The sequence below is a fragment of the Otolemur garnettii genome, unplaced genomic scaffold, assembly GCF_000181295.1.
Source record: "Otolemur garnettii isolate 467f Iridium unplaced genomic scaffold, OtoGar3 scaffold00197, whole genome shotgun sequence".
In the NCBI taxonomy this organism is placed as follows: Eukaryota; Metazoa; Chordata; class Mammalia; order Primates; family Galagidae; genus Otolemur; species Otolemur garnettii.
Window position 1 is genome coordinate 91329 of NW_003852592.1, and position 16098 is coordinate 107426.

Genomic DNA, 16098 nt, shown 5'->3' on the forward strand with positions numbered 1-16098 from the left:
CCTTGTGGCGGGGAATACAGAACAGACACAGTGTCCGTAAGTTTCTGAACACAGAAGGAACATACATCTTAAGACCTTCCTGTGATCCCAAGTAGCGGCCGCATAAACAGACCTGTAGTTCCAAACACACAGGCAATGATGAACACCCAGAGAAACACTCTGTCCACCACCATGGCCACGTACTTCCAGTCATCTTCTACCTGGAACACACGAAACAAAGCTATCTTTAAAAATCATCACCACAGGGAAGTGCCGTGCTTTATAAACAAGCGGCTTCTTTTGCAAAGATTTTCCCAGCACTTTTTAAAGCAAATACTGGAATTATGTTGGTGAACTCAACGTCTCCTACATTATACATATAAGAAATTTTGTTTTGTCTGAAGGTGTTTATGAACCCAAAACTTGCTCTTTGCACCGCCCGGAATTCTGGCTGGTCTGGGGAAGGAGTTTGAGGCCGGGGTGGGATGTGACCGGGGACTGCTCCTCTCAGAGACTGCATAGGGAGGCTGCCTGCATGGATGGCTGCATTTCTCACGCCCTTCCAGCTCCTGAGATCCAACCTCCTGCCACAGTCTCTGTGGTCTTATCTCAAGAGCCCTGCCTTGGCCGGGGGTGGTGGGGGTGGTGGGGGTTGTTAAGTCAACAGCGACTGTCCTTTATAATAGTCCCACCATATCCTTTTACTAGGAGATGTATACAGCTGCCGGTGGCCTCAGTCTGACGTCAAGCCCAGACACCTGACCCAGGTTTTAGATGGCCTCAGCTAGTCACCCTCACAGTCCTGAGGCCTCTTTTTGGAGGATGAAGGAGGTGTGTGCTGCTATAGTTAGACTCTGGCAGCAGGGGCAGAATATGCAGATGCTAAAAATATCCCTGAGGCTCATCCTATCAGCACCTAAATCTCTCTCAGATAGGACGGAATGGAGCTGGTGGGAGGCAGGTATCCTCTGCTCCCAACACCCAGCCAGGCCGCTTTCTGCCCTGCACTTACTCCTCCCTGCCTCTGGAGGCAGCATCTCCCTTTCCACCCTTCTATTTGCCACTGCTCCTTGTGCAGAGTTTCATCACCCATGTTTGTCCTGAATTTTTATTTTAACCCAATCTCCCGTGTGTTCACATTTCTGGAGGTGGAGATTTCCTCTGGGCCACCCCTGCCGGTGCACTCCTGCCTGCTGGGTCTCAGAGTAGGGCTGCTTGACCTTCTTGGGGACAGACTCACTGAAAGTCTCCCTGGGTCTCTACGGTGGCTTGAGGCCTGTGGAGGGTGCACCTAGCCAGGGAGTGGAGACACACGTTTACCTCCTTTGTTTCGTTGTGATTCTTCATGTTTTCTGCTATGAATTGAACACTGTTAATCACATCTTCCACGTCAGGCGAGTGCTCTGAGTTTTCAGCCGCCCACTGTAAAGGCTGATGACTTGACCTTCTCTTGCTGGTGGCCAGCTCACTTGATTTGCCACAGTGGCTGCATTCCTTAAGGAGCTTGGGTTCTCCTCGGCTTGCAAACTTGACTGTGACCGGCCTCTTGGAAATGCCTTTGGGGATTCTATCCACACCTGTCTCCCTGGTCTCATCCAGGGGTCTCCTCATCATCAGGATCTGGGGTAACAGCTGGAGGAAAACCACTTGCACCCAGCCGGGCATGGTGTGCGTGGCGGGGGTGCGGTAGTGGATGTTCAGCACAAACACAGTCACCGCGATGGACAGGGTGACAAAGATCATGGTGAACAGCAGGTACTCGCCCACCAGCGGGACCACAAGAGAGGTGGATGGGATGGTTTCTGTGATGACCAGCAGAAACACAGTCAGGGAGAGCAGAACCGAAATGCAAAGTGTGACTTTTTCACCGCAGTCCGAAGGAAGGTAAAAGACCAACACAGTTAGAAATGAAATGAAGAGGCAGGGGATGATCAGATTGATGGTGTAAAACATTGGTAATCGTCTGAGGTAAAAGGAGTAAGTTATATCTGTGTAGATCTCTTCACAGCAGTTGTATTTTATGTCATGCTTGTAGCCTGAAGCATCAATAATTTCCCATTCACTGTTTTCCCAAAACTCATTCATATCTACTTTAGATCCAATTATTAGAAGATCAATTTCAGCTTTGTCATACGTCCAGGAACCAAATTTTAGGGAACAATTTTGATGATCAAAGGGGAAGAAGGTGATATCCATGGGGCAGGAACTCTTAAAAATAGCAGGTGGGGTCCAGGTAATCATGCCGTCGTATTTCAGAAGAGCTTTAGTCTTGCCTTCAACTTGGAAGTCACCAACAGCACTGCAATGTGAACCGGACACGGTTAGTAACACTCCCTGGGCCATGAGTGTCCCACCCAAGGCAAGGTTGGAAAACATACTTATTATAGAGAACAATGTCAGGCTTCCAAATCTTATCCGCTGGAACGCGAAGGGTCTCGATGCCGTCATAGGCCGCCAGATCCCAGCGCAATTTATAATCATTCCAGATCTAAAAGAAAGAGAAATCAGTTTTTAAAATTACTTAATAACTGGGTGGCACCTGTGGCTCACAGGAGTAGGGTGCTGGCCCCATATACCCAAGGTGGTGGGTTCAAACCCCAGCCCCGGCCAAAAACTGCAAAAAAAAAAATTACTTAATAACTTTCTCCCAGTGTTAACTTTCTGTTGATTCAACAGTTTTTTTAATTTGGAAAAAAAAAAGAATTCTTATTTGAAGAATACATTGGTTTGTATCCAAATTTAAGAAATTATATCCAGGGGGGCAAAACAGCTGAGCTGTTTTTTGGCAAATAATTAGGTAATTATCTACTGATTATTAGTTAGCTGGCCAAGGTTATAGGTTCCACTTCCCTGTCCCAGGGCCCACACTCAGAGCAGCAAACCAATTCTAATATTAAAGAGAGTTCAAACACATGATGGTGAGGTTGTTACCAAACCCGTGTAAAAGATTACGACTCTGTGAAGGAAGAAAAAGGTGGTATAACTGATAAAACCAGCTGGGATGAATCTCTCCCACAGCTCTTGAGCTGAGCTCCTGACTTCTCTTAAGCCTGGTCCAGCAAGGACCAAGCCCAGCTGAGTGCCAGGCTCTGGAGCTAAGCTGCAGACAAAGGTAGGAGATTTGAGCACAGCAACCAGGAAGGGAAGTCTCCATGTCTCAGAGACCTCCCGTCACCAGGTTTCTAGTCACTAGTTTTCTCTGTCACTAGGTTTCTGCAACTGTGCACCTGGGTCAGCCATTGCTCGGTCATCAGGTAGAGGCGGGGGGAAGTGATGGATTTTATCCACTCGGCAGTGTTAAACTGACACACGACATAAACACGTACGTGACGCAGCCACAGGTTGGTCTCCATGACCTGGTTGACTTCATCCTGAGAAAAAGAAATGAGACTTTCGTGAGTCAGAGCTAAAAACAAACAAACAAAAAAAAAAAGAAAGAAAGAAAGAAAGAAATGATACTTTTAGTTTCCATTGCACTTGCTGTAGAGGTGAGTCTTACAGCAAGAATTATAACAGAAAAGCCCCAAATCTGAATTTTTCACGCTGATGGAGACGAGCAGGAGGATTGAAAAGGCAACGTAGAACACACGTTCAGGGTGTGGCCAGAGTCAGCGCTCCTTCCTCAGCGGTGCCTCTGGACCCCTAGGGGTGGAGTCCCAGCCTGTCCACCCCGTCCCACCTCAGAAGGTCACTTCTGCTCACTGTGGGGACTCCCAGCTGAGATCCGCTTCTCACCCACTGCACGCTCCATACCCCCCACCCCACGTCACTGCTTCTGTCCTTCGCTGCACAGGTGTTCATGGAGCGACCACTGTGGGCTCTGTGCCTACTGGACCACGCAGTGACCGGGAGGTCCTGCCTTCACATGTGTCAACTGTTAGTGAAGAGGACACAAAATTAGTAATAGAAGACAGAGCTCAGTCCTATGTAGGAGAAGAGACAGGGAGCAGTCCTGGTGCTTGTACAAGACACGCACGGCTCCTGCACCGTAGCGTGTGCACACACGTGTGTGTGTTAGATGGGACAGTCAAAGATGGCTTCTCTGAGGAGGTGACGCTTAAGCAGATACTTAAATCACTGGCAGAGTCAGGGGCTGTCAGGAGGAAACGTGTCCCACACGACATCGCCAACGCCTCTCAGTGGGAAGTGACCAAAGACACACCCAGAACTTTTGTGAGACTTACAACACACAGATTGGGGGTGAGTCCCTGACGGCCTAGAATGAGTGCCACCCCAAACCTCCTCAGCCAACTGTGCCTCCCAAGGACCCTCCAGAGTACTGGAGCCCAGGGGTGGGTGGAGGCCGTCTCCCTCCCTCTGGCCAGCTTTAAAGGCCCAAGCCTCAGGTAGATGTGTGTTTATCTGTATTTTTTCTTTTTTTTTTTTTTGAGACAGAGTCTCACTATGTCACCCAGCTCACAGTAATCTCAAACTCTTGGGCTTAAGCGATTCTCTTGCCTCAGCCTCCCAAGTAGCTAGGACTACAGACACCCACAACATCTGGCTACTTTTTGTTGCAGTTGTCATTGTTGTTTAGCTGCCCCAGGCCAGATTTGAACCCACCGCCCTTGGTGTATTTGACCTGCACTCTAACCACTAAGCTATGGGCACCGAGCCTATCTATATTTTTAAATTCCCTTGTTTTCCACATGAGAGAAGAGCAGCCACATAGGGGAAGGGCCCTCATGGGAGCCAGGTACTCACCACGTCGGCCAGCTGCGTGATGGCCACTTCGAAGTGCACAATGACTGGGTCGGAGACATTCTCCACGGGCCTGATGAACTGGTTGTAATGAGAGAAGAGTCTGTGAAAGAGCCGCTCCTCTGTGGCGCAGCCGGTACAGCCTGGGTGGCCAGAGAGGGGAGAGTCAGCTGGATGTGGGCAGTCGAGGAGCATGGCTTCCTGCGCTGTCCCCACCCGTGCAGGGCCCACCTCACCTCACCCTCTGAGCCTCAGCTGCAGCTCCAGACTAGAGGGAGAGCAGAGAAAACGGTGCTTTGAAAGACTCTAAAAGCCCCACAAATGTAAAGGAGGTAGACTCAAGGCTTGGAATCTTTGCTCTGTCACTCCTAGGGTAACTGGGAGCTTCCAGTGATCTTGGAAGAGTCCTGCCCTTCCTCACCGACAGCGCTGACCCACTGGTACAGAGTCAATGTGCAAAGTGTTCAGCTGGGCAAACCCTACCAAGCGAAAACCGAAATAACTTGTGATTTCATCAAGGTCTTCTCAAGCCCTACTCTTTTACAATCAACTTTGAAATTCAGTTTTTTTTCTTAGAGATTTGTGAGAATGCAAGGTTTTTAAGACAAATTTACCTGAAGTGTCTTTAAAAGAATTAAAAATTGGTTCCTATGTGGTTATTAATAGCCTTTTCAGTTACTGAAGTCTAAACAATTATTTCATGCATGTCCCTTTGTTTATTCTAAGAATACATTAAAGGTAAGTTACTGGTCTCCATTTGTCATAATTCATGTCACGAATACTCCTTCTACACTTTATAGAAATTCAAATTTGATACCTAAAATATTATTCCACAAATTTCCTAAAGGGATTTATAACTTGAAAGTTAGTGAAAAGCTAATCGGGCAAAATGAGAGAGAGGTTTGGGAATACTACAACTGCGAGGTTTTAACAGGAGAGAAAAACCGTAAGTGTAAAATATTTTTCTTGCCATAATGATAACATTGCTTCATGAAACAGGCAAAAATCCTCCTGCTTATTCATTTTTCCCCTTGGGGACATTCGGATACCCATCCATCAGCTCCAAGACCATGTCCTCCGGGAGCCTCACAGCACCTGGAAATGTGATTCTGTTCCGCAGAGCAGCAGCTGTCCAAGTCTTAACTTTTAAAATAAATGATCTTACTCTTGGGACACATTTTAGCATAGTAAAATGACATATTTCCTGAAACAAAGATGATCACCTACCAAGTGGAAGGGTTTGTGGACTGTGGGATAGGATCAGCTAACAAATCACCATTTTGAAAAAATATTAAATATAACTACACATAAATAAGTTGAATATCCACAGCAGATGAATAGAAAACCCCACCGCTCTTACTTATTATTGTATTTCAATTGGGAAAATAAGATACGGTGTATAGTATGTTTCCTTGTCCTCCTCACCCGGCTCAACCCACCAAATCTCAACTTATCCATCAGATGTAACTAATAAAAAGAGGTGAGTTAAAGAGCAGCCGTCACAGTGGTGCTTCCTACGCAGATGTTTGATGGATTGACCCATAGAATCTTTCCTATCTGCTCGAGCACACCTAGAAAAGAGTGCAAACACGTGTAGATCAAGAGAGAACAGAGGATCAAGCAGGATGAAACCTACCTTTAAAGACAGGTGTGAACACAGGGAGCCAGAGACACAGACCCAGGTGAAGGAGCCCCTTCCCCTGGCCGCTCAGCATGATTAGGACACACTTGGCTTTCTTTTTTCTAAGCAAAGGAGTGTAGAAAACAAAGAGCTGTCAGTCAGCTGCCCACATTGACCTTTAAATCAGAATCCTGCTGCAATCCACGTGTGTCTTCTAAGAGAGCAGAACACTCAGCGGACATGATGCAGCTGTTCTCAGGACCAGAGACCAAGGCAGATGGGAAGAGCAAAGGAGGGGTCTATCTGACATCAGATGAGTCATATTTCTTGACAGCTTCTAGGCAAAGAAAAGCAAACAGAGAGGCCGGGAGCCAGGAGAGGACAGAGCGCTGTCAGCGGCTGAGAGCTCTGTGCAGCACAGCCCGACTCCTCAGGGGAGGAACACACGTCACCAAGCTCAGCCACAGGCAAAGCACGGCTGGTGGAACCTACAAGGGGCTTTCACCCAGGTCTAGCTGCTCACTGCACAGAGATCCAATTATTGAGACCACGGGGACTGTCAAGGAAGAAAGGAATTTCTTTTTCTTTTTTTGTAGAGACAGAGTCTCACTTTGTTGCCCTTGGTAGAGTGCCGTGGTGTCACACAGCTCACAGCAACCTCCAACTCCTGGCTTAAGCAATTCTCTTGCCTCAGCCTCCCAAGTAGCTGGGACTACAGGCGCCCGCCACAACTCCTGGCTATTTTTTGGTTGCAGTTCAACTGGGGTCGGGTTTGAACCCACCACCCTTGGTATATGAGGCTGGCGCCCTACACACTGAGCCATAGGCACCGCCTCAAGAAAGGAATTTCTAACGTGAATTTTAGCTCTCTCTGGAGCTTAGGAAGATCACGGGGCATTAAAGGAGGGGCCCCTTGTCTTGGGGCGGATCGTGGTGTGTGTCACACTGGGCCACAGACAGTGGGGGCAGGTTGTAGGGGAAGAGGAATCTTGTCTCAGGAAGACTGCCCAGGGGCCTTCAGAATCTCAGCTCCTTTGTCTTGCAGAAAATCTACCATTTCTGGAAAACAACTTAAACAAGTAGCTAGTGAAGGGAGAGGAATTTAAATTTGTCAAAGGACCCTCCCCCCACCCCAGCCACACACTCTATGTCCTAGTGAGTATGTGCGTACTCACTGAGTTCTCTCGTTAATCAAGCCTACCACCTTCCTACAATATGAATTCCCGCTTCTATCTGAGTAAGTGCATTTACAGACAACAGAATTAATTTGTTCTGCTTTCTGCCTCCAGGGCTTTCTGAATTCAGTGATCACCATTCATGATCAGGGATTAGATGTCAGAGGATGAGAGAAATGGATCCACCCAGACACTTTGATGTTTATTTAAGCATCCTTATCAACACCTGGTTTTCTTTATAATTTCCTCTCTCCCTAGAAGTTTAGTGGCAGTAGGATTCTGAAGAATTGTCCCTTTCAGTCAGATGTCGGTGTTGGTTAAAGAGGAATTAGAGCTAAATAGGATCTCAGGGTGGAACATTCGGACATTCCACGCCTCACACTGCAGAGTGCAGACAAACAACTTCCCTCCAGACTCCACCAGACTCATGTCGCTTGAAGGAACAAAAGAAAAACTAACATTTGTTTGGCACCAGACATCGACCGGGCTCTGGGCTGGGTGCTTGAGGGTGGAGGATCTCTCCAGCCCAGGAGTATGAGACATAGCGAGACTCTGTCTCTGCAAAAACAGAAAGATAAGAAAAGAGAAAGTCTGAGCAGTGTGAAATGTATAAGCAGGTGGCCAGAGCTGAGGCCGCAGTGATGTTCAGGCCTGGTTTATGGGAAGGGGAAGGTGATTCACCTGGGCAGTGCAAAGGTGGTGTCTGCACCTGGGGGGCAGTTAGAGACCCCCCTTATATGGGGCTATAGGGGGTGGGCACATTCCACAGGTTGCGCTGAAGGTGAGAGCCCTTTGGTGAGACCTTCTGGGATGGAGATAACCAGATCCTTTCTGTCTTTGTCTTCAGAGAGGAGGAGAAAAAGGGAAAAGCCTTCATGTGTGGGGCGGTGCCTGTGGCTCAAAGGAGTAGGGCGCCAGCCCCATATACCGGAGATGGTGGGTTCAAACTCAGCTCCGGCCAAAATAAATAAATAAGGGTTCATGTGTGTCTGTGTTAGGCCCCCCCAACACAATACTTTACTGTGATGGGTAAAATGTTACCCGAGCCAAAATGGGACAATGCCCAATGCCTCACTGTTTTTTAGAGTAAAACTCAAATTAACGTGGCCATTTTGTAGTGTGGCTTTTAATGGGATTGTTCTTCATTCTTCCTGGTAGATATACACTGCAGTCTAAGGAAAACTATTTTTTCACATCTTTTGTTGGATCCCACGCCCAGTAGTTTTTCTCTGCAGCTCATCACCTATCACCACAAGCGGCCACTCTAGAGGAGGGGTCCTTTGCAGTGTGGCAATGGCCAACCTCTGCTCTGTTCCGGGACCAAGCTGGCTCTGTTCCACTGTGCCCTGGTGCAGGGGGAGGATGGGGGACTTTATGAGTAAAGGTTGCAGGGAAGAGTGCCCAGCGTGAACAGGGCGACAAGAATGTGGGCTCTGCAGTCAGACAGACCTGGCCTCAGATTCTGGTCCTGATTCTCACCAGGGGGACATTGGCAAGTCACTTAAGCTACCTCAGCCTTGTCCTCTTCCGAAACATGGGACTAAATTCAGTAACTTAAGAGGTTTAATCTCTCCATACAATTAGTGTGTGATTTTCACTTACTCTCTTACCAGTACAAACAGGCAGGACAATTAAGTAACTCTTGGGTCTGAAGGTGTAAGAAAGATACATTTTAAATGCTTAAAAAGAAAAATACGGCTAGGCGCCTATAGCTGAGCCGGCTGGGGCGCCAGCCACGTACACCTAGGGTGGCGGGTTCGAATCCCCAGCCCGGACCCGCCAAACAACAATGACGGCTGCAGCCAAAAAATAGCCGGGCGTTGTGGCGGGCATCTGTGGTCCCAGCTACTTGGGAGGCGGAGGCAGGAGACTCGCTTGAGCCCAGGAGTTGGAGGTTGCTGTGAGCTGTAATGCCACGACACTCTACCCAGGGGGACAGCTGGAGGCTCTGTCTCAAAAAAAAAAAAAAAAAAAAAAAAAAAAAAGAAAAATACATTCTCCCTTCAAAGGAAACATTTAAACTATGCCCCCATCATCAGAAAAATGCTTGAGATTTGTAACTGAGTTACAGGTTTATATCCTGTTTCAAACTCTTTGTGAAAACTGTGGAGATGGAAGTTGAAAGAAAATGCACAGGGGTGTCCAAGTGTGGTGGCTCACTCTGTGACCCCAAACTTTGGGAGGCCCAGGCTGGAGAATGACTTGAGACCAGGAGTTTGAGAACAGCCTGGGCAACATACGGGAACCCCATTCTCTGCAAAAAAGGATTTTTTAAAGTTGGCTGGGCATGGAGATGCAGAACTCTAGTCCCTGCTACTTGGCAGGCTGAGGTAGAGGATCACTCGAGCCCAGGAGTTCAAGGTCACAGTGAGCTATGATTGCACCACTGCATTCTAGCCTGGGTGATAGAGTAAGACTCTGTCTCCCAAAGAAAGAAAAACTAGTTCACAAAATAATAGGATAAAAGGCATTGTCTCTTCTTGTGATGTTGCTGGATATGGTCTCCTGTCTGTATTCTAGGAGTTCGTTTCCACTTAGCCATATTGTTGAATGAGTCAGCAATTAATTTAATTAATTAACCTCAACCCTGGACGGGTAGAGGTTAATTAAAGTCGGAAGAGGTTTGATGTCCCCTCCCTCTCATTTCTCATCCCTATTACTCTCACATCCCCCTTAGCCAGTTCTAAACAGAAATAAGCAGTGGTCTTAACTTTTATTTTTATTTATTTTCTTTTTCTTAGAGACAGAGTCTCACTTTGTCACCCTCGATAGAGTGCCATGGTGTCACAGCTCACAGCAACCTCCAACTCCTGGGTTTAGGCGATTCTCTTGCCTCAGCCTCCCGAGTAGCTGGGACTACAGGCACCTGCCACAACACCCGGCTATTTTTTTGTTGCAGTTTGGCCAGGGCCGGGTTTGAACCTGCCACCTTCGGTATATGGGGCGGGCGCCCTACCCGCTGAGCCACAGGCGCCGCCCTGGATCTTAACTTTTTCAAGGCCATAAGCCTGATGAAAACGATGGCCTACCCCTCTTCCCCACACACACGTGTGTATCAGACAAATTTTGCATATAATTTCTGGGGACTCAGACCCATAAATGGTCAACCCCAGGAGGAGGGTGACCCCTGCTGGCTTCACAGATTCCCCCAGTGTCTGTCCCCACCCCCCTGCGCGCTCCCTTCTGGAACAATGCACTCTGAAGGGCTGATGTGTCAGGAAATCGGTAGGCTACAGAGAGTAAATTCTTTGATTCCTTTTTGCTTTTATTCATAGAAGCTGTTTTCAATTTGGAGTTGTTTCTGAAGAAAAACATGATATTGTTTAACATGAAACTTTTATTATAAAAATTATTTTGAGCTTTCTTCCTACCTAATCCCCTGCTTATAAAATTAAATCCATTGCCTCAGTCTGCTCTAACAATAAGAGTCTAAGGTTATATAAAATTGGTTGTGCTCTTGTTTGATGTTTGAGTGGGGTTTGGCCTAGAAACCACACAAATGAACGTTCTGTTGACCTTTCTCCAACTGTCAGTTCTCTTTAAACTCAACACGAGAACAGTCTTTAGTTGTCCTTAAATATGAAGGAAATAGCCCTTGAAACATGTATTATTTATAAACCCACTGCAGCAACACCATCATCAATAATTCAAGGATCCCATCTGCCTTTTCTCTAAGTCCACCACCCTTACCTCTCACGTGGCCCAGGCCCCCAGTGGGCGTGGTTCACACCCACCACACTTGGCCGTTTCCAAGTAAGACCAGAAAACAAAACAGCAGCAGGAGGGAGAGTCAATTAAATGCTAATTTTGGACCATTAAGAAACGCTAATAAATGACTGACCAAAAGGCTGATGTTGCCCCTATGATGCCCCTCATTTGTCCACTCAACTTTTAAGAAAAAGAGAGAATCTTGGAATCTAGAATGAGTCAAACAGTATCAGAAAATAGGGCAGTGCCTGAGGCTCAAAGGAGTAGGGTGCCGGCCCCATCTACCACAGGTGGTGGGTTCAAACCCAGCTCCTGCCAAAAATTGCAAAAAAAAAGAAAGAAAGTAAAAACTGGCTGGGCCTGGTGGCTCAGGCCTGTAATCCTAGCACTCTGGGAGGCCAAGCTAGGTGAATTGCCCAAGCTCTAGAGTGAGTTCCTGTCTCTACTGAAAAAAATGAACAAACAATTAGCCAGGTGTTGTGGCAGGCACCTATAGTCCCAGCTACTTGGGAGGCTTAGGCGAGAGGATTGCTTGAGCCCAGGAGTTTGAGGTTGCTGTGAGCTATGATGCCATAGCACTCTACCCAAGGTGATAGAGTGAGACTCTTGTCTTAAAAAAAAAAAGAAAGTAAAAACTACATTGAAGGCTCAGTGCCTATGGCTCAAGTGGCTAAGGTGCCAGCCACATACACCTAAGGTGGCGGGTTCAAATCCAGCCCGGGCCTGCCAAACAACTACGGCTGCAACCAAAAAATAGCCGGACATTGTGGCAGGCGCCTGTGGTCCCAGCTACTTGGGAGGCTGAGGCAGGAGACTTGCTTAAGCCCAGGAGTTTGAGGCTATAGTGAGCTATGGTTGCACCACTGAGCTACTGCCTAATGCTGTGAGCCCCTGCTGAAAGAAAGAAAGGAAGGAAGGAAGGAAGGAAGGAAGGAAGGAAGGAAAGAGAGAGAGAGAGAGAGAGAGGCCGGGCATAGTGGCTCATGCCTGTAATCCCAGCACACTGAGAGGCCGAGGTGGGTTAATCGACTGAGCTCAGGAGTTCAAGATCAGCCTGAGCAAGGGAGAGACCCCATCTCTAAAAAATTGTCTTTCCCAATAATTTCATTCCCCTGGAGTACCATTATTAAGCATTTGTTGTATTAAAAAATATTTAATTATTTTTTCACATTAGACTTTGTAATGTCCCTTTACATTTCAATATTATATAGATATCTGTGTCATCTTTTTTTTTTTTTTTTGACAGAGCCTCAAGCTGTCCCCCTGGGTAGAGTGCTGTGGCATCACAGCTCACAGCAACCTCCAACTCCTGGGCTCAAGCGAGTCTCCTGCCTCAGCCTCCCAAGTAGCTGGGACCATAGGCACCCGCCACAATGCCCAGCTATTTTTTGGTTGCAGCCGTCATTGTTGTTTGGCGGGCCCAGGCTGGATTCAAACCCGCCGCTTTAGGGTATGTGGCTGGTGCCTTAGCCACTTGAGCCACAGGCGCCGAGCCTGTGTCATCTTTTAATGGCTACACATTACTTAATTGGATTTACCCAAATTTATTTAGTAATACCCCTTTTAAATATTATCCTCACTTGAATGAGAGTCATTTTTCCAATAGACCAGATTTAACTAGAAATCTCTCCCCTGTGACTCCTAGAAGAGAGAAGAACTTTCCCAGGGGCTCCCACTGCTGACTGCCCCTTCATCTCAACTGTCAGAATTAAGTCACACTCCCAGTTCTAAACTGACACCCAACGTGGCCTGGGGTGAGGTGGATGTTTGAGATCAATCACAATAGCACCTTCCAGAACCTTCACTGGGGTTTGGAAATTCAAACTCCAAACCACTTCCCGAGTCAAAAGATAACTTCTTAAAGGCAGAGGCCATAGTTTATAAACTCTTTATATTTTTAGCAATGGACATGGGTGTTTGACTGAGGGAATAAATAATCAATTACATAAGTACCAGATATGGAGGCCATTTTTGTGCATGAAAGGGTTGCTGGGAAAGGCCAGGTAATAAAGAAGGTTGAACAACTCAGACAAGACCTGGAATCACAGGAGGAGGAAAACTTTAAATCTCGTGATTAAGCTGCCTAAATCCTTCTGGCTAACCAGTATCAGTGACTCTTGCAGCGTGAAGACGCATTTTAAATGTCAAGGAACTAAACGATAGGATTATGGAAGCTCGCAAGCTAAACACTAAATCAAATGACTTCAGGGCCTCTGGTCTTAAGGTTGTATTTACAGAGCAATGGCCTAACTGGACTGGACAGAAGCGTGTGGGCTGTTTGGCTGCCCGTGGCTTATGTATACAGCAGAGACGTTCATTTGGAAAGTCTATTTCTATCCGGCAAGGCCTTAAGAGAGCTTGTGACCAATTTAATCAAGTCAAATTTGAGTCTGAAATTAAAACCGGTCATACTCATGAGGCTTGGGCTTACTATGAGATGGCAAAGAGAAAGTCGATTGATCAAACAGAATAAAAGACATGATCTTCTTGGATCCCTACAAAACAAGCACAGAAAAAAACACTGAAGGTCAGGTTTTCTCGTACAGGGAGTCTTATCTTGTCTGCTACAAAAGCCTTATGTTCAAGAAAGAATTCACGAGGTTAAAGAGGTCCTCTTTGTTTCTTACCTTCTAAATGTCTTGTTAAAAGCAGATTAAATGTGGTTTTAAATACATGTTTTGGCACTGATTTGGGCGGATAAACTGGAAAAGAAGCTGTGTGTCTGAGAGCAGTATTTATTGAAAACTCAAAGTTGAACTTGTTGCTAATGCAGAAATCCAGACAGTTAGTGGCCACTCTCAACATCCAAAGCTGCTGAACTATAAAAACTTAGAGGGTGGCGCCTGTGGCTCAAAGGAGCAGGGCACCGGCCCCATATGCCAGAGATGGAGGGTTCAAACCCAAAACCCAGCCCCGGCCAAAAACTGCAAATAAATAAATAAATAAATAAAACGTGGGAATTGCTTTGAAAGAAAAGTGAACAATGGGCCACTTTAAAATGACACAAAAGTCAATAGTACGAAGTAAAAGGTGGAGCCCGGAGATGAGACCAGAGCAGAGATGTTCAGGCCAGATTTATTGAAAGGGACAGCGACCCACCTGGGCAGTACAAAGAGGGGGCAGTTAGAGAACCGTTTATATGGGACCTCAGGGGGAGGGCAAATTCCACAGCTTCCCTGGAGGGCTTGCTGAGTTAGGGTCCTTTGGCAGGAACTTCAGGGGTGGGGCTAACTGGGTTCTGTGTGTTCTTTGTCTTAGGGGAAGAGGAGAAAGAAAAGGGATGGGTAAGGGGAGGAGGAGCAGAAGGGGAAGGGTTTGTGTGGGGCCACATTCGACCCCCAACATTCCCAACTCTTGTTAAAAGGAGTGGTGGGGACTACGATTTCAGTCTTCAGAAATTGCTTCTGGCTGGACAGGGTCATTAGGTGTCCTCAGTGGGATGAGCTGAGTGTGCAGCAGGTTTGGGGTACGTTGGGAGATGGTTTGTAAGGGGTAGACACTGAGTGGCAACTGCAGCTGACGCTTTCTTACCCTGTCTTGAATAAACGAGGACAGGAACTGGATGACACAAAGGGCAATGATTAATAACAGGAGAATTGGCTCGGCGCCTATAGCTCACCGGGCTAAGGCGCCAGCCACATACACCCAAGGTGGCAGGTTCGAATCCAGCCCGGGCCAGCCAAACAATGACAGCTGCAATCAAAAAATAGCTGGGCATTGTGGCGGGCGCCTGTGGTCCCAGCTACTTGGGAGGCGGAGGCAGGAGACTCGCTTGAGCCCAGGAGTTGGAGGTTGCTGTGAGCTGTAATGCCACGGCACTCTACCCAGGGGGACAGCTTGAGGCTCTGTCTCAAAAAAATAAAAAAATAAAAAAAAAAAATAACAGGAGAATTGCAGTGAGAGGGCCCAAGAGCGATAAGATCCAGTGTCCACGTGGGCTGGTGAACAAGGTTCTCTCATTCTGAGATCATAGGTGGTGGCTGGTTCCTGGACCAGATCAGAGCAAGTTCCTGTGGGGTGTGACCTACAGGTTGAGAACTGCCGCTCCATAGCTTAGTTGTCCTAAAAAGCTAAGATAAATGTTTGTCTAATTTCTGTGGCACTTGGGTTCCACACCTATAAAAGAAGAACGTTCTCAGGAGTGAGGGTGCAAGCAGATTTCTATAGCCTGTGACGGTCTGCCCCTGAGGAGGTCTGGAAGCTCGGGCGATGGGGTGGCTGAAGCTTTTTCTCTCCCATGTGTGCACAAGGCCTGCTGCACTGACCAGCCCTCTGTTGTCACCAAGCTGGGGTGAAAGCCCGAGTCCCAGAAGCTTTGCAGTAGTGGCACCAGGAGAATAAAAGCCAGAGTTGCCCCACTGGAAAGTATATTAGGTTTTGAAAGAAAGACCACCGAGTCGTTATCAGGAACAATGTATACCAGGATGGAGATGTGTGTGAACAAGAAAACACAATGGTTTAAGCTAAGGATTTATTTACTTTGGAGAGTGACGTGTGATCTGTCTTTAAAGGAGGCCATTATTTTTTCTGTGATTAGGAAAAGAAAGTTTTATGCTGTCAGATGCTGCAAATGCCAAGCTTTTCCTGCCCCCAACTGGCTATTGGTTGCAACAGAATTTTAGAAACTCTGAATGAGACCTGCGGTATAAAGAGTAACACCACAAAGGTGCCCGTGCACAGCCCGGAATGGAATCGCACACCGCCAGTAAGGTCTGAAGTTTCCTGTGCACACCTCCCTAAGTGAACCTCCCTCCCATCCAGAAATATCTTACCTTGAATTGCATGTTGATCACTGTAACTCACTGCTTCCTTCCTTCCCTTCCTTCCCTCCCTTCCCTCTCTTCCTTCCTTCCTTCCTTCCTTCCTTCCTTCCTTCCTTCCCTTCCCTCTCTTCCTTCCTTCCTTCCTTCCCTT

General features: G+C 47.2%; 1 protein-coding gene across 2 annotated transcripts; it reads right to left on the reverse strand.

The window, feature by feature from the left end:
* CHRNA6 (cholinergic receptor nicotinic alpha 6 subunit) lies at positions 1–6530 on the reverse strand. Of its 2 annotated transcripts, XM_003801066.2 has the most exons (6): positions 6317–6530; positions 4684–4823; positions 3306–3350; positions 2358–2467; positions 1300–2278; positions 1–200 (listed from the first exon to the last, which is right to left on the reverse strand). In XM_003801066.2, exons 1-6 carry the CDS (start codon positions 6393–6395, stop codon positions 69–71), a joined length of 1485 nt encoding a protein of 494 aa, XP_003801114.1. In that variant the 5' UTR covers positions 6396–6530; the 3' UTR covers positions 1–68. The 2 variants fall into 2 exon arrangements, with proteins under 2 accessions (XP_003801114.1, XP_012667680.1); XM_012812226.1 differs by lacking the exon at positions 3306–3350 and having other exon boundaries at positions 69–200; positions 6317–6395.
* Between the last annotated feature and the right edge of the window lie 9568 nt (positions 6531–16098).

What these genes read in the sequence shown, in the direction of transcription:
- CHRNA6 (XM_003801066.2), bottom strand. Translation starts at nt 6,395, where the DNA reads ATGCTGAGCGGCCAGGGGAAGGGGCTCCTTCACCTGGGTCTGTGTCTC. An exon ending in GTTCACACCTGTCTTTAAAG is followed by an intron (nt 4,824 to 6,316) that starts GTAGGTTTCATC and finishes CTGGCCACCCAG; the next exon opens with GCTGTACCGGCTGCGCCACA. An exon ending in GACATTGTTCTCTATAATAA is followed by an intron (nt 2,279 to 2,357) that starts GTATGTTTTCCA and finishes TTCACATTGCAG; the next exon opens with TGCTGTTGGTGACTTCCAAG.